This window comes from Poecilia reticulata, chromosome 20 (genome assembly GCF_904066995.2).
Source record: "Poecilia reticulata chromosome 20, P_reticulata-male-v2, whole genome shotgun sequence".
NCBI classification, from domain to species: Eukaryota; Metazoa; Chordata; class Actinopteri; order Cyprinodontiformes; family Poeciliidae; genus Poecilia; species Poecilia reticulata.
This window is the reverse complement of record NC_088849.1, coordinates 21,875,011-21,899,412: the sequence shown is the minus strand read 5'-3', so window position 1 is coordinate 21,899,412 and position 24,402 is coordinate 21,875,011. Positions and strand designations below refer to the sequence as shown.

Below are 24,402 nucleotides of genomic sequence, written 5' to 3'. Positions count from 1 at the left end.
TAATTATGCCAGTTTGGGTAATTCAGGTGATCAATCTAATTTTATTAAATGTAAACTTATTATTATTGAACAAATCTAGTTTCCAAGCATACTTTTCCCGCGTCATGTAAACTCTTAAACACAAAGTTGCCACTCACAATATGGCGGACTCTGTGACGCATCGCCTAAGTGGGGGGTCACGAGCTGTCCGAACCCTAAAAGCGCCGTAGCGTCTTGACGTTCCATTCTTACGCAACGTGACGCTCAAATCACGGCGGACTGTTAAGGAATACCGGGAGGCAGAGAACAGACGGAGCTAAAGCCTGAATTTAACCGAATCAAAGTAAACCCGGTCCGGCTTCCCGCCGGGGTGCGGTGCGGCCGGAAGCGGAGGAGGAGGGAGGGGGACTGACCAGGGGAGAGCCTCTGCTTCCTCCCACAAGACTCCATCCTCTCAGGTCTGTGCGCTGGGGTTTGTTTTTGCTACATGTTCCTGTGATATAAGCTGGTAATTTATAAAGTGGATGATGCTAATAAAAGCTAATAACGGAAAATGTCGCCATAACAAACTCAACTGAAGCTGAGGAGCTGGAGTCCACTGAATGTGACGGAATGGTAATCAGCTTAAGACTGACCGAGGATCAGTTCAAGTCTCCTCTGTTTACAAGCAACGTGACAGATACAAGTTATACTACTCTAACTACATAGTAAAATGTCTCTTTAAAATTGTAAAAACCAATCTGTCATTAAGCAGCACATCTTGTTATAAACCATAAACAACATATTAATTGATATTAATAAGTCTGAGGTCTGTTTCCTAATAAGACCAAACTGGTACAGATTTTACCGAACACCTGAACACATCATTCAGCTTTTAGGAAGAATTAAGACACCTTACTGTGGATCGGACCATTTGGTCACCATCTGTACATCCATCCATCCATCCATCCATCCATCCATCCATCCATCCATGTATGTAACACAACTGACAAAAGGTACAGGAATTATTTGGTTGTAGAGACAATCGTGATTTATCATACGTACACAAACATACACACACACACATATGTATATATATATATATATATATATAATTTTTTTTTTTCATATTTCATATATTTATAATTTCAATCCTCAACATAAATCAGTTTAATGATGAGGAGCTCTTGTGTATTTCTGAAGTTTTTATCTTCCACCATGGGAAGTAATTTACTCAGTAAATATTAAACCAGAATTTATTAACGCTAACGAATTAGAAGATGGGATAATATACTGTTAGGAGATTGTTGTGAAATGAAATAAGCAAAACAAAAAGTGAAAATGACTTCCGGTGTCCAGGTACTGAAGGAGTTGCTGCGTAATGAAACTGTATTTTGGAGGTTTTCTCCTTTGCTATATTGAATAAAATAAGAATTTATTCTCGGCTTGACTCTGTAATGAAGCTCTTTTGGTGTTGTTACAGCTCAGAGTTATTGTTCTGCTCCATAGAAGCAAATTAAGCGTTGAGTTTTTGCTATATATCTGAAATTTGTTGTTCTTTCCTGCAGATGTGGCGCCCCTCCACTCATGGCTTTCTTCAGGTGACGGTGGGTTAATTAAGTCACTCCTGACTGCAGCTAATCACCAAAAAGACTCCTGCAGGGTAAGATCAGCGACATAAAACCACATAACATTTCTAATACACATATTTTTTTATTTTTAACAGAATTAAATCTGCTATGTTGAATCCTACCTGTTTTTATCCCCCTGGTGGAGAAACTGAACATTACAGGCGGCAGATTCATTGTGGTTTTCATGGAAAAAGCTTTACTTACATGAAAAACAATTTAAAAAATATATATATTCTTTAATAGGGCTATTCAATGCATCACATATAATTTATTGATCTAAAGAAAAACTGGTAAAACATTGTACTATTGCAGGCATTCAAGTATTTTAAGGGTTTCTTCATTTAATTTGTAAAATATAAGGCAAAACTAAATACATTTAAACCATAATTGTACATTTATGCCTTTATGTATTTTACCAATCAAATAATCTAGCAATGTTCTAATAAAAAATAATATAGTAACCTGATAGACTTTACAGTCATATGGAGGAGAAAAATGACAAAATGGCCACTGCGATGGGTTTTGTTTGGTTTTAAAATGATTAAACATGAAGTGTAAACAAGTACAACCTGTGAAAATGTGAATTATAGGTCCTAAATCCTGTTATTTTTGACTCATACTGCAAATTTATGGGAGTATTTTACTTCCTTGTGAGTTTCACTCTCTGAAATTAGTGAAAAAAAAAGACATTTCTTATTTTTTGAGCTGTACCTGCATCAGGTGTTGCCGTTAGAGCATCTTGGTGTGTTTTTACTTCCTCCCCTCATTTTAAACCGCCCAGAATGAATCTGAAGCGTCTTCACGCTGATTCCAGGCCAGCTGAAGCTAAATTTAGCTCTGATATATTTAGAGCTCTGCCCTCCATAAAACACGACTCAGATTTTGTGCTCATTCCTTACAGATGAACAAACATCGATATGGACTGATTTGATGCACCGTTTGGCCTTGTTGCTATTGGCAACAGCCCACTTTCACATCCACTCATCTTTTTGTTTTCTGTTTTGCTTTAATCTTCAGCAGAATCTTGCAGGATACAGTAGCACATTCACTGTCCCACTGTTGACATTAGGGGTGTTCAAATTGTGGCGCGGGGGCCATTCGGCGCCCTTGGAGTGATTATTTTTGGGGCCCCTTGGATCACAATTCATAAATTTGTTTCACCAACCTGAGTAGTTGATGCTAATTCACTTTTTAAACATTAGGAATTTAAAAAAAAAGATGCAGACAAATGAAAAAGCACCAAATTTAAATTTTTTATTAACCAATTTTTTTTATTTTTTTTGTTTTCGGTTAAATTTGGTGTTAAATTGTCACATCCAAAAACATGTAAATTCTATTCATCACTTTCTGGGTATTTTAATGCTAATTAATGGCACATTGACCAACATATCTGATGTGTACTGATGTTTTTTTGATAATTTTTGTTCTCCAATCAGTGACTGTATTTTTGTGATGTAAAGCTTTTTGAACTGCCTTGTTGCTAAAATGTGCTACAAAAATAAACTTGATTGATTAATAACTGGCAAACATAGGTAAACAGTTTTACAATAAAAATGTGTCGGAAACTGGTATTTTACTGGGAAGACATCAGTTGGTAGAACTGTTGAAGGTCCTGATGAATTAAAAAGAGCTCAATAATTTCAGTTTGTTTGATTTATTGTTTTTCTCCCTAGCAGAAACTGGATAATAAAAGTCTTCAGTTTGGTGTTTTGGTCTCAACCAGCTGATTTTTGCAGGACATTTTTGTTTACAGAGACTTCATAGTTAATTTTATTTGTTGCTTTGTTTTATTTTGGATAATGAAAGTGTCATCCAGTTAAATGTTTATTAGTTTATTCAGCTTTGAGAATGTGTTCTTGCATTATTATGCCATTATTACCATTATACATCACTTGAAAATGGTCTCAAAACAACAATATAATCGTTTATCGCGATAATGTCTGGGACCATTTATCCAGTTCTGGGTTCAAATCCCAGCCAGGGTTTTTCATAATGGAGTTTTCTCTGATTAAATCGGTGGAAATCCTCGATTCATCCATCAGAGCGGCCGCTCCTTTGTGCATCGTCTTTCTAATGCATGCTGGGAACCGTCTCCACATCTCTCTCCATCCTGTCTCTGATGAGAGCAGCTGAATTATTTAGCACCATCAGACGGCAGAGATCGGCTGCTGAGCCAGGAGCAGATGGAGAGGAGGAAACGCCAGAGAGAGAGTGAGAGAGGAAGAGAGAGAGGGGAAGCGTGGAGGTGTCCGACGCTGCAGGCAGCCGTGAGTCAGCAGGGAGCGAAAAGAGCAGCAGGAGGGAGGATCCAGAGATCGCTTTAGGAGATACGACCAGAGGAGTGTGTGTGTGTCGCATCGGTTGAACGCAAGGAGGTCACGGAGATGAGAGGAGATTAGCGCGTTGGACTAAAAGCAGAGCTTCCTTTGAATAGCACAAGACCAGGAGGAGAGGAGCGGCTCCAGCATGGGGGAGAGCTACATGTACCAGCGACTCCCCTACGCCCGAGCGGAGGGGGAGGGCGAGGGGGAGGACGAGGAGGAGAGGGGCAGAAGAATCGGGGGACAAATGGTAAAAAGAAAGTCTGATGCTGTGGGTGGATCTGCAGCATTTCTCTCATTACATCATTTGTGCGTTAATGTAGCCAGAATGTGGCCGTTTCTCCTGGTTACAGCTGAATTATGGGAGATAAATCTCTGCTTCGCAGTGCAAATCTGTTAATGTCTTTTAAACTTTCCAGACCTCAAGATTTTATTTTGATGTTTTGTCATAGAACAACATAACTGGAAAGAGAATTATTCATACAGTTTGATCAATTTAAATACAAAAGTATCCAAAATGAGGTTTTCAATTGTTAAGGGGAAAAAGTTTACCGAAGCAGTTAAGAGTTTGTGGTAACACATGATAATCACATGATAAATTAAATCAAACTTAATCATTTCCATTTGCATGTTTTATAATTCTTCTCTCTTTTTCTACCAAACTGGATGACAAAAGTTTCAGTTTGGTGTTTTGGTCTCAACAAGTCCTTTATTTTGAAGGACAATTTTGTTTACAGAGACTCCATAATTCATTGTATTTGTTGTTTCTGTTTTTAAAATGTCTTTCAATTGCAGCTTTAAATGTTCAGCAGTATTTAAAGTTTATTCATCTTTGAGAATGTGTTCTTTTATTATTATTATTACAGTCCAACACCATTATATTACTTGATAATGGTCCCAAAACAATATTATTGTTTATCGCAATCATGTCTGGGACTAAATTTGTTATTATGACAGCAGGTCTACTCATTTTATTTGGTAAAGAACTAAAACATTCAGGTTTTCTTCTCTTAACGACTGACTTGTTTTTCCTTGTTTTCCGCTTTAAGGTCAAGTTTATTTGTAAAGCACATTTCAGCAACAAAGCAGTTCAAAGTGCTTTAAAAAGGAAATATAAACTAAACTAAAACATTTCCCAAGCAAGTTATTATAAATGCACAGAATATATTTAATATTAAACCTGATAACAGATCTGATCAGATATGTATGTTGCAGCTGGATGGCATCCAGTACAGCCAGTAAACAGATAAAATGTGTGTGTGTGTGTGTGTGTGTGTGTGTGTGTGTGCAGATGCAGAGTGAAGAGGGCACAGAGTGGCTGCTGGAGCTGCTGACTGACGTGCAGCTGCAGCAGTACTTCCTGCGGATCCGGGATGAACTCAACGTCACGCGACTTTCCCACTTTGACTACGTCAAGAATGAAGATCTGGAGAAGATCGGCATGGGGCGGCCAGGTGAGAGCCACTGATTGGATTGTTTTATGCCTTTGTGTGTGTGACGTCCTGAATGGTCATCAAATAATCCTCTGTTGTAAATACAATCAACAGTGTTTGTTATTATTATTTGCTTTGTTTTGTTGGATCAGGTCAGAGGCGGCTTTGGGAGGCGGTCAAGAGAAGAAGAGCCCTTTATAAACGCAAGTCCTGGATGAGCAAGGTGCATTAAATGCAACACTGTCTAATGTTGCATGTAGACAATGAGGAGACCTAGTAAGACCGTTAGTTAATAGGAGTTAATAGTGAGTTACCATTACTTAACAGTCAGTTACCATTACTATGTGATAGTCCATAGTTAGTAGGCATCACTTAATGATAGTTAATAGTCAATTACCATTAGTTAATAACAGTTAATAATGAGTCGCCATCACTTATTAACAGTCAGTTACCATTACTAAGTGACAGTTCATAGTCAGTTAATATTAAGAGGCAATAGCCATTTTAGTTACTACTTAGAGATAATTAGTTAGTTAATAACAATTATTAGTCAGTTACTATTACTGCATGATAGTTTATACTCAGTTAGCATTACTTAGTGATATTTATTAGTTAATATTAAGAGGTGATAGCCGTTTCTTAGTTATTACTAAGTGGTAGTTAAGTCTGTTTCTATTTTATAATAGCAGTTAATATTCAGTTGCCGTCACTTACTGAAGTTGTTGATTACCCAGACATGGTAAGTGTTAACATTGTCATAGTTAATAAGCCGTAAATGGTTGTTATTGATCGATTATCTGCAGGTATTTCCAGTGAAGCGGTCAGACACCGACCCCCAGCAGGGTGCATCGTCGGTCCCACCTGCAGCCAGCAGCGAGCCTGGAGACTCGCTCACCTGCCTCATCAAAGAGTCGGAGATGCAACTGTTTGAGCGACTCGGAGACGGCACATTTGGAGTCGTACGGCGAGGAGAGTGGACTGCACCAAACGGCAGAGTGGTGAGACAGACGTTTTTCTGCAGGGTATTTACACCGAGTTTCAGGAAATGACTGCAGCCTTTGGTTTCCTCAGCTGTCCGTGGCAGTGAAGTGTCTGAAGGCCGGCGTGCTGGACTCAGACGGTTTGGATGACTTCATCAGAGAGGTGAACGCCATGCACTCTCTGAGCCACCAGAACCTCATCAGCCTCTATGGAGTCGTCCTGACGCAGCCCATGAAGATGGTAATTCCTGAGCGTTTTCTCTTTTTCAGCTCACATTAGGAGTCTTATTCAAAAAACGGTTCTACTTTGAAAGGATCCACTGTGTTTGTAATAGCTACAGTTATCCTCAGGATTACCTCAGGCTGTCCAGCAGGAGCTCATGGGGTCGTTATCTAATTTCATTCATAGCACTTTATTTTGTGTTCATAAATGTGGGGCCTTGAAAAAGTATCCATTACCTCATAGCCTTTCCAGATTTAATTTAACGTATTTCATTGATATTTCTGTAATAGAGCAACACAAAGTATTATTGGAAAGAAAATGGCACTCTTTTTTGTTTAACAAAAACTTGGGTAACCTATTTTTGTATTCTATGGTTGTCCACAACGGTCAACAAAATAATGAGACTCAAAGCTCAACAACAAAAATCACAACACAAAAACAGAAGCTATTTTACGCCAAAACAGAAGTTGAACTAAGAAATGCTCCATAACTTTTGTTGTGGCTTTTGCATTTTGATGACCCCTCTGGGCCACTGTAGTTTTCAGCCCTTCTGAGCCGGTACCTTTTAGAACCACCATTCTCTGCTCTCACCAGTGCAGGTGTTTGATTTATTGTACGTCTCTACCAGCTCTGCACCAGTCCAACCAGCTCCAGTTCAGTGGAACTGAATAGAGAGTTTCTGTGAACATCAAGGTTCAACTGATTCTAAAGCAGATTTAGGCGCTGACTTGCCGCGTGGTAAGGACGTTTCCTGATCTTTGCTCATGCTTCTTTGGCTCTAGGTGACTGAGTTGGCGCCTCTGGGATCCCTGCTGGATCGCCTCAGAAAGCGTCAGGGCCACATCCTCATCTCGATTCTGTGTAACTACGCCGTACAGGTCAGTTTTTGTTCTTTAAAGGTACAGACTTTTTATATCAGACCTTCAATGTCTGTCACTGTGTGTATTTGTACAGGTGGCGAGTGGAATGGCTTACCTAGAGCAGAGGCGATTCCTCCACAGAGACCTGGCCGCCCGCAACGTCCTGCTGTCCACCAACGAAACGGTGAAGATTGGAGACTTTGGCCTGATGAGAGCGCTGCCTACTCACACCGATCAATACATCATGGAGGAAGGCCACAAAATCCCTTTTCCTTGGTGAGGAAATCAGGCCGCTCCTCCTTTTCTGTATTGACATTCTTTTTTTAATTTTGATTTGCCAGCTCTAAATCTTTGTTCCTGTCCAGGTGTGCTCCAGAGTCTCTGAAGTCTCGCACTTTCTCTCACGCGTCTGATACCTGGATGTTTGGAGTCACCCTGTGGGAGATGTTCAGCCACGGACAGGAGCCGTGGGTCGGGCTCAATGGGAGCCAAGTACGTCCATCACTCTACACAATAAAACCATAAAGGAGAAATTTTGTACTAATATTTGGGCCTCAACTGCTTCTAAAAACAGATTAGGAAAACATGCCAGCCGTGTTTTTGGCCATAAGTTCATGTTTTTTGGTGCCTGGAAAATCAGTCATTTCAAAACCTTCTGGATTAAATCACATTCAATGGGAACTGCGCTGTTACCTAGCAACCACAGCAGAGCTCTGCCCATTACCAGCAACCCAAGCTGAACTCCAGCATGTTTCGTCGGCTGGTTTTACTGCTGTATGCGCGGTACAATGGCTGCTGGAATAGACAAGTGTTTTGTTGTTGACTTACCACCCAGAAACCACTTGCTGCATTCTTGTTGGTTGTGCAGGAGGCTCTACTAATGCTTTTTAAAGATGTACTGTACGGTTGTATAATTGTGCAATTGTTTGCAGCTATTTTCATGTGACTGTATAAACGCTGAGTTGGGAGTCATGGCCAGCAGCAGATTATTCAGATTTAAAGAGACAGAGGCCCTAAAACTGCTCAATCTGCAAGACTGACCTGAACAGACTGAAACTTCATTATCTAGGAATAATTTTGTGCATTAAAAAGTAATGAACATGTTTTGTTTAGGCCTACCATAACCTCCACAAAACATAATAGGCCCCCTTTAAGAAAAAAATAAATAGATTATTTTGGTGTTTCTGAGAAATGAATTCCCATCTGCAGATCCTCCACAAGGTTGATGTTGAGGCTGAGAGGCTGTGTAAACCTGACGACTGTCCTCAAGACATCTACAACGTCATGCTGCAGTGCTGGAGCCCCAAACCTGACGACCGGCCCACCTTCATCGCTCTCAGAGACTTTCTGCTCGAGGTCACTCAGCTTCACCTCGTTATCTCATCAATACGCAGAATAATGGGTTTAAAAGCAGAGGGGCACCAATCAGACATTTTTATGGATGATTTTAGATCATCTGACTTGTTGATATCAATTTAGCCCATTCTGATCCAAAAATTACAAGAACATAGTTTTTTTTCCCTTCTTTGCAAAGTGAGAAGGATTTTGTTTAAATAAAAATTAGATTTTTCAATTAAAAAAAGATAATTTAAAATTAAGTAGCAGTTGTGTAAAACTGTCAAAAATAATTAGAACAGAAAAATGTCTATATTTTGATTCTCTTTGATCACTTCAGTGATGATAAAAACAGCTAACATGCTTCTTCTTTCAGTAATAACTTCCATTCCGAAGAGTGTTACAGCACTACCACAATGCATTTCATGTTGAAACACTTTAAGTGTGATATTTTTCACAACAGGATCTTAAGGCTGCGTCTTAAAATGCCTCTTCTCCTGTGTTTGTGTTTGATCAGATGTTGCCTACAGACATGAGGGCCCTGCAGGACTTCGAGGAAGAAGAGAAACTCCAAATTCAAATGAACGACGTCATTACGATCATTGAGGGAAGGTCAGTGTGGCTAACCAGCAGAAGCAGTTTGAGAAAGCTGAGACTTTTACATCCTTAAAAAGTCTTAAATTTGTGTATCTTAAAATTGAGGTCTTAAAAAGTCTTAATGTATTTTTTTTAAATAGTTCACTTTTGCTTAATTACCTTAATTGCTGGTCTTAAATTTTATGGTGGCAGGACTATTTAATCTTGTATATTTTGTGTAGTCTTTTTTTTTTCTCATGAGACGATTGAGTTGCTTCTTCATTGTGCTCTGTGGCTTCAGGCGGTTCAGGTTACTGCTAGCTAGCAGCCAATTTTCCCCTGCTGACTAACCAAATTATATTAACAGCTATATTAGCAGGAACCATTGGTTCTGGTTCCTGCAGTGGGGAATAAGCTATCAAGCTAAAAATAGAGCTAGTTAGCTAGCAAGCTTGCTTTTTTGTGTTTAACATTGTTTAAAATGCAAATTTATCACCAGCTGGCTGGATGATGTTCATCTTTGTTACAATGCTGCATTGATTCTGTGCAAAAAGATTGGCATTTTGGGGATTAACACTGTTTCTTTTGTACATTTCTGATGTAATGCAGGTCTCCAAAACTTTTTAATGGTCTTAAAAAGTCTTAATTTGAGGGAAACCCTGTTTTATGTGCTGTTTTAATTACATTGATCTGAAAAGAAGAAACCAAACTCATACTGGCCTTCAACTCTTCTGATTGGTCAAATGTTTTCAAAGGAAATAAAAGCAGAAATGAGTTTTTCACCTTCCTTGTCGCCATGTCTTCAGGGCGGAGCATTACTGGTGGCGCGGGCAGAACCGACGGACGCTGCGTGTCGGTCAGTTTCCTCGGCACGTCGTGACCTCTGTGGCCGGCTTGTCCGCCCAGGACATCAGCCGGCCACTGAAACACTCCTTCATCCACACCGGACATGGCGACACGGACCCTCACAGGAGCTGGGGACACGCAGACCGCATTGACAGGTGAACACCAGCTAAACTGACCGATTATTAAGTGTAAGTGTAGCATTTAGGAGTTTAAATAAAACATTTCTCTCACATCACAATGTTGCTTACAATTTAAAATCAAGTCTAACAATAAAGGTGGGTAAAAATGCAAGTAGAAGTCTTGAGGCTGGTGATAACAAGACATTTGGGGGGGATTAGGGTTAACCCTAGCCCTTAGATATGGCAATTACAAGTCTTAATTTATGTTGTTGCATAGACAATTTAATCTCAGATATTCTATGTAGGTTTTTTATTATGGGACTTTTCTATCAGACAAAAATTTTCAGTGTGCGCAGACATGTCCTCTTATTGTATTCTGTGATTCAAGGTAGTAAAGGCTATCGGTAACAATCTGCTAATGCTCGTTTGCTAACTAGCTAGCTAGTTAATGAGCCATATCCCAAAGCTGCTGCCAAGAGCCACAAAAAGACCCCAGAAATTTCAGTTATTCCCTGCATTTTTTTTGTACATCTGTCGTGTTGCAACTCTTAAATTTTATTCATACTGGTCTTAAAAAGTCTTAATTTGAGTTGGTGAAACCTGCATAAACCCTGTTCTTGAATATTTTACCAAACCAACTGGTTTTTAGAGGCGAGGTGAGATCCAATAGATTAAGTAGCTCTACAGTTAAACATGGTTTGCAAATTTCAACAGGTGCACTTCAAAAAGCTGGATGTTAACCTGCTTTATCAACTCCAAAACACGTTTTGAAGTGTTTTTGGGATTGTTCTATGTTGAAAAACAACAGAAAAAGTGAAATAGATGTAGCTGAATTAATGTGTGTAGAATTTTGACCCTGATTGGTGGAAATACACAATAAATTCAGACTTTTGGATTCACAGCTAGCTGAGCTGAGCTTATAGAAACTTCTGATCAGAGCTGTATTTACAGTGCAGTTCCCACAGCTCTCCACTGGAGGGCAGCAGAGCCCACCACTGTTTCAGGAATTGTCTAGATTTGTTCTCACAACAGCAAATTGTGTGTCATATATACTTAGACATTTGATTTAATTTTGTCCTGCAGCTTTTATAACCTGAACTAAATTTGTTCTTCCTCAGTTTGTATTTGGGGAACCCGATGGACCCTCCAGATATCTTGGGATTTGATTCTGGATCTGCAAGACCAACCAAACTACCCAACCGTGCAAAGAGTAATTTGTTTTTATGTTATTTGACTGTGATGATGTTAGATCTAAAGCTTCTGGTAAAGTCTGACAAACTCTGTTTTTAACAGAGAAGCCTCCTCCTCGTCCACCAAAGCCGGCTGTTCTGCTCAAAAGTAAGTTTTCCTCTTTGCAACCCAAGATCCCACATTTCCGAGCCTGACCGCAGTGTTTCCATGCGCTCCCAGAGCCGCTCTACGACTCCGTGATGGACGACTACGATGACGAGGACGACTTCAGCACATCGTCTGGGCTGAAGAAGCTGGGCGCGTCTCTCGGTCTGAAGCTGCGGCCGTGGGAGGGCAGCGGCGTGCGATCGGCCAAAAGCGAGGTGTCGCTAATTGACTTCACGGACGACAGCTTCAGCTCGACCACGCCCTCGCCGCTCACAGAGACGCACCAACCGGATGAAGACACTCTGAAGGTAGATTCTGACTCACCAATCTCCTTGTGTGACTTTTTCACCACAGTCTAAACGTCTGAATTACAATATTTTCAGCCAAACAAAAATCCAATCCACCATTTCCAGATAACCGAGTGGAGTTTGCCGCCCTACCTTCTTCAAATCGAACAAAATTGGTGTCAAACATTTGTGCTACGTTTTTGCAGCACGATTTTTTGTTTGCGCCAATAATTTTAAAGATATTAATCAAAGGTTTCCATAGGTATTCAGAGATGATGACCTTTCATGGGGCCAATTTCAAGGTGTTAAATTCCAAAAAAAAATAAAGTCATATTTGATATGGCATTTTTTTAACTGCTTAAGTTAACATAGTTACTTTATGGTGCTATAAAATGGCACTAAGTGTCTGGAAATACATAATACTGTCTCTTTAAAATCAATCCATAAACTGGTCCGTATATTATTATTATTAAACAATCCACATGCGATTCGCTTTGGGGATGTAGAAGCCTCATTGCTGTTTTATTAGTAGTATGAATGACGATTAGCATACATATTAGTTCTTTACTTGAACGAGCATCAAGTAAAGCCATGGTGGCCTCCAAACCATGACAACACAAACTTGTAATTACAGCTACCGCTCTTAACTTTTCTATTTTCTGTGCTTTTGTTTTGCCAAATCTTCACAAAACAAGTTCAGATGTTTTTATTTGTTTGCATTCTTGGTGTGCAGAAGGCTGTAAAACATCAATTCTCCGAGGAGCCGCATCCAGACTGTGCCAAGTCACGGAAAATCTGGTTTTGTTTGCTCGATCTTTCACAGTTACCATCCTTTCAGACAAAGTTTGTGTTTTCTGTGTGGATACATCTGTTTAGTTTCAAGGCTGAAGATGCTACTGCATCACAATAGATGATTAGACATCCATAAAGAGGGATGCATTTTAGCTGAATGATTTGAAGAGGATGCACAGGTTCTGTAAGATAATGTCAAAAACAGATACAGTGGATTGAATTTCTAAAATTCACAAATACTTGAGACTCCCTGTAAAAAAACGCTTGTAGCTGCTTATATTAGTAGTTCAAAAACCAAACACAGCTTAATGTACGGTAATACACGCAGTAAAAACCTCGATTTGATGCGGTTAATAGCAGCAGAAGCTTAACAGCCACAGTGTTCCGTTCTTTGGGGTTCAGCCAATCAGCGCCAAGTAGAATGAATGGCGTCCCTGATTGGCTGCTTTGTGTCGTTGCGTTTAGGAATTTCAGCTTCTGAAGATTCGTTTTCTTTTTAATGTTTTAGATATAAATAAATAAAATTAACACATTACCGAATCCGTGAGTACCGAACAACGACTACGGTAGAGAGGAGTTCATTGTAGATCAGTTTCATCTGCTTTCGTTTGCTTTTGTCTTAAAAGTCCAAAATGCAGACGGGAAAATATGTCAAAGGTTTTACTGGAACTTAAGATTTTTTTTCTGGAACTTTCAACCAGAACTCGACTTTTAGTTCCAGATTTTATCTCCCGTCATAAAGACGTGAAATGAAGCTGACATGGGAGCTATAGACTGTAGCTACTGTGTTTTACTGACATTTGGATTATGCCGGTAAATTACGCATCGCTACTCATAATAATCTCTTCCTGTTTATTGAAGCTTCTTAATAATGTCCACATAAATATTTATCCTAATGAAAGCTGTAATAAATGACTTTTTATCATTTTAGAACAAAATACACGTAACTTACCCTCGGCATTCTCTCTTTGCTAAGCTAGCTGCAACGTCACAGATTCTTCTAGTTGAACTTACCAAAATAAAAGCACTTCCTGTTCCATTGATTCATGCATTTAACACGACCGTGTTGTAATAAACCTTAAATGTGAACAGCTTTACCATTTAAAACGGACAACATAGCTTTGATATATGGATTTAAAAACGGTTTTCTAATATTATTTAAAAAATATTCAGCTGAGATGAGAAGAACAATATTTAGTGTAATTTATAATGGATTGGACAATTTAAAGTTTGATTTTTTTTTCAGAAATTCAACAAGTTCTCATCTATTATTATTTTTCTTAGAGCATAAGTTTCTAATGGGGTAAATATTACATGTGACCAGTTTTCTAAACAATATAAAGTAACTTCTTGCAGCTTTTTTTGTGGTGAATTAAATTATTTTAAATGAAATACCACTGTTAGAAAATATTAAAAGGTTTGTAGATAGTTATGGAATATTTATTTGCTAATTTAGACCCAAGAACAAACATAAGTGATACAGGGTTAGAGATAAATTAGAGGTCATGGATTTAATGGGAAAATGTTTATTGCTCTGTCCGCCATATCAGCTACGTTGCCTTTGCTCTGCAGCTCTCTGCGGTCAAATGTCAGGTTTTAATTAACCGCCAAAGCTCATTGACCGCACTGTGGGTCATGAAACTGAATTTATGGAAAGCAATGTTGTTCTACGCCTCATTGAGCTGAGGTTGGAAGTTAAGATGATTTGTTTTTCCATTAGCGGCAAACCCAAATCCCCCAGTGGAGCCAAGCTAGCAATTAGTGGAGAGGCTCCTGTCTAATCTGAAGGCTTTAGCCTCTGACCTTTTAACTTAACCCATTCCCACTGTGAAAGCAAGGTAACACCAGTACAGTGGGTCTAAAGACGCATTAGAGACCTTCCACGACCAAGAACACAAATAAAATCACAGCTGAAGGCTCAAACAAGCAGTGATCATCATCAGTTTTACTGTTCTCCAAACAGGTGGGATGACCTGTAGCCTGGAGACGTGATTCATAACTTTTCCTCTTGGATGCATGATGATGCACTCAGGCAGGTGCAGCGTGATGATGATTGGAGCTCATCGATCGACTGCGTACCTCTCATTCTTCACATATCGACAGAAATTCAAGCCTGCAGCTTCAGTCTGCTGTCAGAGATCTGGACTACGGAACATGGTGGAAATGTGAAGCACGCTTCCATGTTGGAGATCAGAGTCAGAATGAAAAAAATCAAACCAAAAATGCATCTTTTTCTTAAATAAAAAAAATATATATATATATTGGAGCTGATATTTGATATCTCACCCTATTCTTGCCCAGTGACTGTTGCAGTAATAAAAGTCTGAACAAACAATCCACATCCATCACACATCAAGCAGACGAATACCTGACTATGGCCCGAGTAACTAAATATAAACAATGAAATTAAACAATTTACTTAAATAATGAATGATTCACCTGCAATAGCCTGAATGCTAACTCACTGCTAACATACCCTTGCCATCTAGCTAGCTAGCTAACCAATGATAGACACAAAAAGCTGGCTACCTAGCTAACTGTTACTCCAGAGAAATGTACAATCTTCTTCCAGCCAACTGTCAAAAATGTTAGCTTCTCTGTCCAATGATAAACACAAGAAGCTAGCTAGGTAGCTTTTTGTGTATATAAGTGCAAATTGTTCTCCAGTTGGCTGGATGAAATTTGTACATTCCTGTGGAGATATAGGTCTTAAATTCCTTTGACAATAGCCTTAAAAGGGTCTGAAGAAGTCTTACAGCAGAAACCCTGTTTTAATCAATGCAGGCACAAGTTTGCCCAGCTTTGCTGTCTCTAGCGACCTTTCTGCTGCTGTCTTTGTGTTTTTACCAATGCCTTTTCTGTAAACATCAAAAGTTAGCATCTTATCGTAAACTACGACTGTTTCAGATGAGGTCGTCACATGTTCTCTTTCTCTGACTCCTGACAGTTTTAATTATCCCGTTTCCCCCCCTCAGGACACGCCGTCCATCCTGGACTGGCCTCTGCCCCAGCCAGCCTACGACGAGGTCACTGCAGACTTTGACGACCAATCAGAGGATCAGGAGGTGCGCTCCATCAACAAGGGCCCACCTGAAGAAACCCTGGGCCCCCCTGTGTCCAGCATGGCAGGAAGGAGCGAGTCGCAGTCTGCCGACCTCTTCCAGGAGCTGCAGAGAGAGGTAGGTCTGCCACCACGGGAAGCTCCTTGATCAACAGTAGATTATTAAACACACAGCTAAACCAGAAGATCAATTAATCACATGATAAATTAAAATAAGCTTGATAATTTCCATCTGCATGATTTCCATCTGCCCCTTCTTCTTGCTTTTGTCTACTTACAGGTGATGGTCAAGCTCCAGGTTCCCATGGCAACCGGTCGTTCCCTCCCGTCCTCCCCCACTCCGATGCCTCTGGCTCCGTTTGGAGCCCACAGACAGATCTACCTTCCTCCGCCCTCCCCCTCCTCCTCTTCCACCTCCATCACTTCCTGCTTCGAGGACCGGCCCATGCTGCCCCCCCGCAGCCCCGTGCCCCCCTTACGCCCCTCCAAGCAGAGCTACGCCACCCGCGGCGCCCAGCAGGGGGCGCGCTCCAGCTCCATCTCCCTGGGAGACGAGGACAGCGCTCCGCCTCAGATCCCACCCAGAGACCATGCTTTCTCCCAGCCGGGCTCCCGCTCCTCCTCCCCGCTCCCGCTGGCGCCGGCTCTGTCCTCCACGCTCGTGGTGCTGCCGCCGCCGCCGCTCTTGGTGTCCCCTCGGCGGGCGGTGGGGCTCCTCGGCCCCCTGTTGTCCTCCAGCTCCTCCTCCGCCTCCAGGCCGCCGGCCTCGTCTTACTCCTCCACCGCGCTGCTGGAGCCGCTCGCCTTCAGAGAGGGGCGGGGCCTGTCCGCCATGATGGACAGCCCTCAGAGCTCCGCCCCCAACCCGCTGCCGGAGAGACCAGCCTTCCTGGAGCGGTTTGTTCAAACTCACCAGATCAGAGTTCAGTCCATCCATCCATCCGTCCATCCATCTGTCCATCCGTTTATTCATCCAACGAACCATCCATCCATCCGTCCGTCCATCCAGTTATCGTCTCACTCATTATCATTCTGAGCTCCTGGTTTTTGTTTTTTCTGATCAGATACGGCGCGGCCAACATGGCGGCAGTCAAACCCATGATGCAGCAGCAGCAGCAAACGGGCGGAGCAAAACCAAACTCCTCCTACAACAACAACAACGGCGGGACCACAGCTCCCAGCATGCAACAGGAGAAGAGCATCACACAGGTGAGCTCACATTCTACTCTCTCTTGAAATGTGGTGATCCCACAAATGCCAACATTTGCTGCAGGCGAGGAAAACAGAAATCAGTAATTGTACAGCATCCGACTGACCTCGTTTATTAAAGTAACAACCATTTGTCGACCGAGTTTTAATTAGCAGAACTCTGTGTTCACAAAGCAGCAGATGTGACCTGATTTCTGCAGAACATTTTAGCCTTAAAGCAGAAAATCATTAATCATCAGTTCCCGTGATTGGAGGGAAACCTCAAAGTGCTGTGGGCTCATTTAAAATAGGTTGCAGCTTAATTCATTGGACCAATTAATAATTATTAATAACACTGAAATGATTACCCTCATGTTTTCCTTCTTTGTATTAACAATGTTGAATATTTATATAGTAAATCTATTTATTCTAAATATTTTTGGCACCTAGCCTATAAAAGGGAAAAGTGTTCATGTTCACTGCAAAAACACAAAACCTTACCAAGTAAGTTTGGTTCAGTTTCTGGTGCAAATATCTTGGAACATTTGAATTAAGACAAAACTGACTTACAAGTATCATTTCAGGATGATATATGAGATTATTTTAAGATAATAAATCCTTCATATCAATGAAAAAAAATACTAGTTTCACTGACAGATTATTTCAGATATAACAAAAAAAAAATTCTATGTAATGAGTAAATTATTTGCCAATGGAACCAGCACTTGAAGTAATTTTGGTTTAGTTTCTGGTACAAATATTTTAGCTCACCTGAAAAAAAAACAAAACTAACTAAATATTAGCTTGTAAATAAGTAAGTAAATAATTCATGAAACATTCTAAGTTCCACTGGAAGATTATTTCACTTATAACAAGACATTTGATAGAGATTATAAGTGTAACTTTTTCATCAATATTAAGGAACAATTCACTCAAAACAAACTCTTTTATCTTGAAGACTTATTTGTAAGTTAGTTTTATCTTATTTCAAGTATCCTGAAACATTTACACTAGAAATCAGAATAAATCACTTGGTAAGATTTTGTGTTTTTGCAGTGTTTTATTAACTTGTGTGTCACTTCCTGTCACTGGTGCTGTTTGCAGGTCCAAGGAGCCGTTCATGGCGTTACGACGGAGGAATGTAAAGCTGCTCTGCAGAGCCACAACTGGAGCGTTCCTCAGGCTGTTAATTTCTTAAAGGTACATTTATTCCTCCAGTTTTTCGCAGTTTGCTCGAATTAATGCAAAACCAGCCAGTCCCTGCATTTTTCTTCCACAGAATTGCATCATTTTGTGTTTATTGCACTTTATTTGGTGAAAAACACTGGATTTATGCCACCTCCCACCTGCAGGTGGCAGTGTTTCTCACACTGCTGCCTCATCCTTACTTGATCCCAAGTTATCGTCCATGATCAATATGGGCAGTAACTAAAGGTGACATTTACAATTTTTCCAATCAAAATTTGTGATTTTGATTGAAAAAAATTACAAAAACTATTATGAAATCCTGGAAAACTGAAATAATGAAAAATGAAAAAATTTCCTCAACTGGAGTGGCAAATATGACGATGTGGCCTGTTGACAGGCTGCTATCAAAGAGTGCTGAACTTAGGCTAAGGCTCTTTCTTATTGTTTATATCTTTAACTCCCAAACATTTTTGTTTCTCAGCTGAAAGAAAGAGTTTTGATGTTATAAAACACAAACATCTGCACACTATGAATGTATTAATGTTAGCATTCTGCACTGATAAAGAAGATCAGCAGCAAAGTCTCGTTTTTGTTGTTATTGTGTTAAACCTCATTAATGTCACAGAGCGTCTGCCTGAATCCTGAGGCTCGGTTACTGTTGACGCCTCTCCGCTCCTCCTTCCTGCAGCTCCTGGGGGACTGTCTGCCACTTTAGGTGTCGTCCCAAACTAGTTCCCTTTAAGTGGCTCATAAATCAGAAATGCTGCTGACGCTCCTCCAAACGGCTCCAGCAGCTCATTTTAAAACATGAAACCAAAACAAGATGGAGGTCTTCCTCTCTCAACAATATGGCTGAAAAACTCATCATGACATGAGCATTTCATGTCAGTCAATATTGATAATTATTGATTAGTGTTTTCCTTTAAATATCTTATACTAAACTGGTGGTCTGACCTTTCATGTTTTATCCAGTTTTCACTCAATCATGTTTTTTATTTAAATCAGTTATGAAGAAGAACTGTAAACTGCTGCTGCGGCAGTTACTCAGCAGATTGTTGCTAGGTAACCAAAGCTGGGAGGGAACTTGAAACAGCTACTTACCCAGCAGTTTGTTGCTAGGTAACCACAGAGTGACTGAACTGTTCCTACTTGTTAAATTCAAAGGAACTGTTTCTACTCTTGTTAAATTCAGATGAACTGTTCTTGAGTTCAATTCAGAGGAACTGTTCCTTCTCGTGTTAAATTCAGATGAACTGTTCTTCTCGTGTTAAATTCAGATGAACTGTTCTTCTCGTGTTAATTTCAGATGAACTGTTCCTACTTGTTAATTTCAGATGAACTGTTCTTCTCGTGTTAATTTCAGATGAACTGTTCTTCTCGTGTTAATTTCAGATGAACTGTTCCTACTTGTTAATTTCAGATGAACTGTTCTTCTCGTGTTAATTTCAGAGGAACTGTTCCTTCTCGTGAAATTCAGATGAACTGTTCCTACTCGTTAATTTCAGATGAACTGTTCCTACTCGTTAATTTCAGATGAACTGTTCATCTCGTGTTAAATTCAGATGAACTGTTCATCTCGTGTTAAATTCAGATGAACTGTTCTTCTAGTTAATTTCAGATGAACTGTTCTTCTCGTATTAAATTCAGATGAACTGTTCTTCTCGTATTAAATTCAGATGAACTGTTCTTCTCGTATTAAATTCAGATGAACTGTTCTTCTCGTATTAAATTCAGATGAACTGTTCTTCTCGTGTTAAATTCCTCCACCCTCTGGCTGCAGGTGGAGCAGCTGTTTCGTTTGGGTTTGAGGTCGAGAGCCGAGTGTGAGGAGCTGCTGCAACGCCACCGGTGGGACCTGGAGCAGGCCAGCACCGTCATGCTGGACGCATACGGACCGCATTGCAACAGGTGATTCAAGAAAAGACGAGGAGAGAACCAATAAATACATTTCCTTCCATCATCATCATCATCATCATTTGGTCCTGTTCACTTAGAAGATTTTGTCACTGAAGAGGAGGGCAGAGTTCCCAAAAATTGTACTCAAGTTAGAATAGCACAACTTCAACATATTTTTACTCAAGTGAACATAATAAGTAAGAAATTACTCAAGTACGAGTAAAAAAGTATTTGTTAAAAAGTCTACTTTGGTGTTTAAAATACCAAAAATGTTCATTTAACGTTATATTTTGGTCCATCTGATTGTGTAATTTTTAAACATTAAATAACTGATATTTTGTTCAGTTATTCAGTACTTGAGTTTATTTTTACTAAATACTTTTCTTTCTCTGACTTGAGTAATTTCTCGGCAGCTACTTTGTACTTTTATTTGAGTAAAAATATGTTGAAGTAATGCTGCTCTTACTTAAGTATAATTTTGTGTACTCTACCCATCTCTGTCTGAAATCAACATATTGATAAGCTGTGAGTTCAGAAGCGATCAGGACTAAGGGAAGCGCTTTGTGTGTGAACAGGAAGTTGACCTGAGGGCCAATCAGACGCTGACGGCTCCTGATCCGGTGACGCCGAGGCGCCTGGACGACTCGCCGCTCCAGAAGATCACGGCCTTTAGACGTTCCCACATTTTATCACGTTACAACCACAGAGTCCATCCAGGTGGACTGCTGGCTAACTTCTAAAGGCTAATGGTTTCACTGGATCTTATTGATTAGGTGTACAGCACCAGCAGAAAGTATTCACACCCCTTTGTCAAGTTGCATTTTGGGGGTTTTTTTCTACCATTTGCTATAGATAGTAATATTTTGTTCATTTTTCCAGCTGGATTTAAGTCCAGGTTTGATCACAGAAGCCTCTTTTGTTCATTGTTTTACCTTTAGTCTCAGAACTGTCCTCTGTCTCTTTCCTTAAAGTTGTACTTTGACACAATCCAGGATACTTTATTTAGAGAAGTCCTAAATCCAGTTCAGTCTGCAGATGGACTCCAATCAAGTCGCAGAAACATCTGAAGGAGGATCAGTGGAAATGAGATTCACTGCAGCTCAATGTTCAGTGTCACAGCAACCAGTTCGGATGCTTTAGTAGATATTATGTTTAAATTGCTGCAGCCTGATTGGACAATCTTGGTAAAACCTGAAATTATGATGATCATTTTTAACAAATCCTTATTCTCAGTGCTCTCTTGGACACAGCGTCAGGAAACAATATGTGAACTCATGATGTAGTATATTTACCCAGAAAATATCACGTTTTAAGCAAATCCTTTACAGTATTGATGATATTTTTCTAACTTAAATGTGTTTGTTTTGCACAAATGCAACAACGTCTTTACTTTGTCATAAAAGCTGCAGTGTGTAAATTTATACAAATGTCTTACATATTTGTTAAAACTGTCAACATAACAACCTGTCAGAGCCAGGAGGAGGGTCTTACTGCTGTCAATCAACTACTAAATGTGCTAATGGCAAAGAAACAACTTTCAGCTACAGAAAAACTGTTTTCCTGCTATCAGTGGCTATGCTAACTAGCCAGAGAGTGATTGGCAGCTGTAAGACCCGCCTCCTTTCTGATTGGTTGTTTCTAGGTAGCACTGCCTTTCTAAGGAGAAGGCAAAGTAGTTCAATTTTTCATAACTCATTTGTCATGCCAAACTATCACAGCACACTGACAGTTTTAACAAATATATAAAGTACTTTTTAATAATAGTAACATATTACAGCTTTAATGGCTTTTTATAATAGATCTGCAACTAAAACAGCAGAAAATACAAAGGGGTGTGAATACTTTCCACCTTTAAACAAGGTAATAAGTGAGAAGCTCTGTCCAGACTTGAAGGCTGATGCTCACTGATGCTTTGCGATCCTCCTTCTCAGCTGACCGAGCAGCTTGCTGGGTTCTAGATTTAGTTTGCAGAGTTTGTCGGTGGCTGCAGCAGAATGCCTCCTCTTAAGTGATGCCATGTAAATCCTGAGGCGATGTATTTATGCTTAAATGTACAGATAATGTTGTAAATAACCTGGTATCATGTGAGCTGCTGGTCAGGCTGATGTAACTTATTTCATGTATTCTACATTCAGCGTTTGTTTCCTGTGGAGGTTCTGTTTAGCTTTCATTCTCCATGTCAGATTTTTTTAACCAGAACCAGACTGCTTTTGTGCTCTGATGACACATAACAGCCACCTATTGATTAGTGGCACTTAAAGAAGGTCCACGTTAGAAAGGTGACTGATTGTTGCCATCTTGTTTTGCTCTTCTTCTTCTCAGACAGATGAATACAGGGTGTTATTTATTGTTACGAAGCTACTGTAATGAAGACATAAGCTGCAGAGCTTTCTATGTAATTAATACATAGTTCCCGTGTGATTTTGTAACAGACAGCCATTTTGGCAGGCAGTTGCTATGGAGTTGCCATGGCAACAGCAAACAAACCACAAGTTTAAAACTAGATCTGGTCTCGTTCCTGTCTAACTTATAAACAACGTAAGTACATTAAATCTTACAGTACTCTACTCACCTCTGTGTGATTCTAATATAAATATCAGATATTTACTGTAGTTCTTACAGCCGAACTAGTAAAATTAGCTTAGCTAATGTAGCTTTTACCTGCTAGCTAAGACGGACATGTAGAGTGCGTGTTTGTTACTTTATGTCAGTGGTCCCCAAACTACGGCCCGCGGCCTCCACATTTGGTCCGGCCCCCTGAACAATACCAGAGAGCATTCAGATTTTTTTTCGTATGTTGTATTTTCCGGTATAACCACCAGGGGGCTCTTTAGCAGGAAGAGTGTCCTGTAAACTGTGGGTGTTTTGTTTTGCATGGCGCATTGCTGCCATCTGTTGGACTTTTAGGGAACAGCTTGACTTTTATGTTATTTAATCAGTACGGTTGTTTGCTAGCAGTAGAGCAGATGAACACACGTGTTTGTTATGAACGCCCTTCGAAGCCTGTAAGTAGCAGCTTATACTTCAAAACGAGCCTTTATGTTAACATATGATAAATTCATATGTTAAAATTACTTAAATTAATTTACTAATTAATGGAATATATACTAGTCAGCCCCAGTGACCGTTTCACTAACGGTTTTTGCCCATGTGCTTTCTGGGTAAAAAATCAATCGAGTAATGCGCCCCCCCCGTCAACAATTTCCGGCAGCGCAGGTGATAAACGTGTCACACTTTTTCTGTTACAAACTGACTCCGGCCCCCCACCAGGGAAGGGAAAAGCTATGTGGCCCTCACAGGAAAACGTTTGGGGACCCCTGCTTTATGTACTTACTCTGCCGGTCACCAGAACCTTGTTATCCCCCTGAAGAGTTCGTACATCCTTTGTAAATCCGGTCAAACACCGATTGTATGCGTCCATGAATAAAATCCTCCATTTTCTACGCACTCTTCACGTTCACAACGTAGCAAGTCGTAATATGAGCTCAGCTTGTCCACAACCTCGAGCTTATTTTCCTTCTCCGTTTTTTACGCGTCGATCCCGACAGCAGCGATTTGTTTATATTTATTTCACATTGGATAAGAGTGTCCATATATCTTCTTCTTGTTGATCTCGACGCCATTGAGCTCTTACGCATTGCGCATGCGCCTGCCTCGTAAGCGCATGGGAACTATGTATTAAACTGCTGCTGGCGATGTCTGTGTGTGAGCAGAGGAGGATATTTAATGTGAAGCTAACCGGAGCTGTACAGCAAATCACATCAATGCCAAACAGTTTGTTGTTGCAGAAACACTGGATTTTATGAAACCTTATTTAATTTGTTTTATATTAATGATTCAGAAGCAGCTTCGGAGAAAGATCTTGTGCTAAATGATTTGTAAAAGGCAGATTGAATGGAAAGAAGTTTGAAAGTGGCAAATGAAATCATAGCTTGTAATGTATGTCTTCTTTTTTTAAAATTATTATTATTAAACATCTCATTAAAAAACAGGGCTTTTGTGTTTTACATGCAGATTGAATAAAAATAAGTGAAATATTTGGAATGGTTTCCTGATTTCCATGATGTAGAAAATCAGGGCATCTTAACATGTATTAAATTTATTTAAAAAAAAGGCAAGTTGACCTTAAATTGTTTAATCACAAGTCTTAACTTTTGTGGTGACAGGATTACTTAATCGCATATATTTTATGTGGTCTTTATTTTATATCGCTAACTAGCTAATATACCATTGTTAGTTAGCATAGCAAAGGTATGCTAGATATAAGCTAACTAATGTACTTATTCCAGCTGGCAAAGGTATATTGCCAGCTATATTAGCAGCAACTATTGATTCTGGTTCTTGCAGTGGGAAAGAAGGTAGGAACAAAA

The 24,402-nt window shown here is 40.0% G+C and overlaps 1 protein-coding gene across 2 annotated transcripts; it reads left to right on the top strand.

The window, feature by feature from the left end:
- The first annotated feature begins 219 nt into the window (after positions 1-219).
- On the top strand, positions 220-24,071 carry tnk2a (tyrosine kinase, non-receptor, 2a). Of its 2 annotated transcripts, XM_008396476.3 has the most exons (21): positions 220-437; positions 1,527-1,621; positions 5,202-5,364; positions 5,496-5,566; positions 6,147-6,341; positions 6,415-6,564; positions 7,329-7,424; positions 7,501-7,682; positions 7,772-7,898; positions 8,616-8,762; positions 9,259-9,353; positions 10,124-10,318; positions 11,401-11,492; positions 11,576-11,620; positions 11,693-11,928; positions 15,675-15,878; positions 16,041-16,657; positions 16,825-16,969; positions 18,053-18,148; positions 19,917-20,044; positions 20,608-24,071. In XM_008396476.3, the coding sequence occupies exons 3-21, from the start codon at positions 5,202-5,204 to the stop codon at positions 20,618-20,620; spliced, it is 2,997 nt and encodes a 998-aa protein (XP_008394698.1). In that variant the 5' UTR covers positions 220-437; positions 1,527-1,621; the 3' UTR covers positions 20,621-24,071. The 2 variants fall into 2 exon arrangements, with proteins under 2 accessions (XP_008394698.1, XP_008394696.1); XM_008396474.3 differs by lacking the exons at positions 220-437; positions 1,527-1,621 and adding an exon at positions 3,517-4,160.
- The last annotated feature ends 331 nt before the right edge of the window (positions 24,072-24,402 follow it).

Excerpts from the sequence above, each read along its gene's own strand:
- tnk2a (XM_008396474.3), top strand. The coding sequence starts at position 4,056 with ATGGGGGAGAGCTACATGTACCAGCGACTCCCCTACGCCCGAGCGGAG. Across the intron at positions 11,621-11,692 it reads GCCGGCTGTTCTGCTCAAAA|AGCCGCTCTACGACTCCGTG; the intron begins GTAAGTTTTCCT and ends ATGCGCTCCCAG. Across the intron at positions 16,658-16,824 it reads AGACCAGCCTTCCTGGAGCG|ATACGGCGCGGCCAACATGG; the intron begins GTTTGTTCAAAC and ends TTTTCTGATCAG.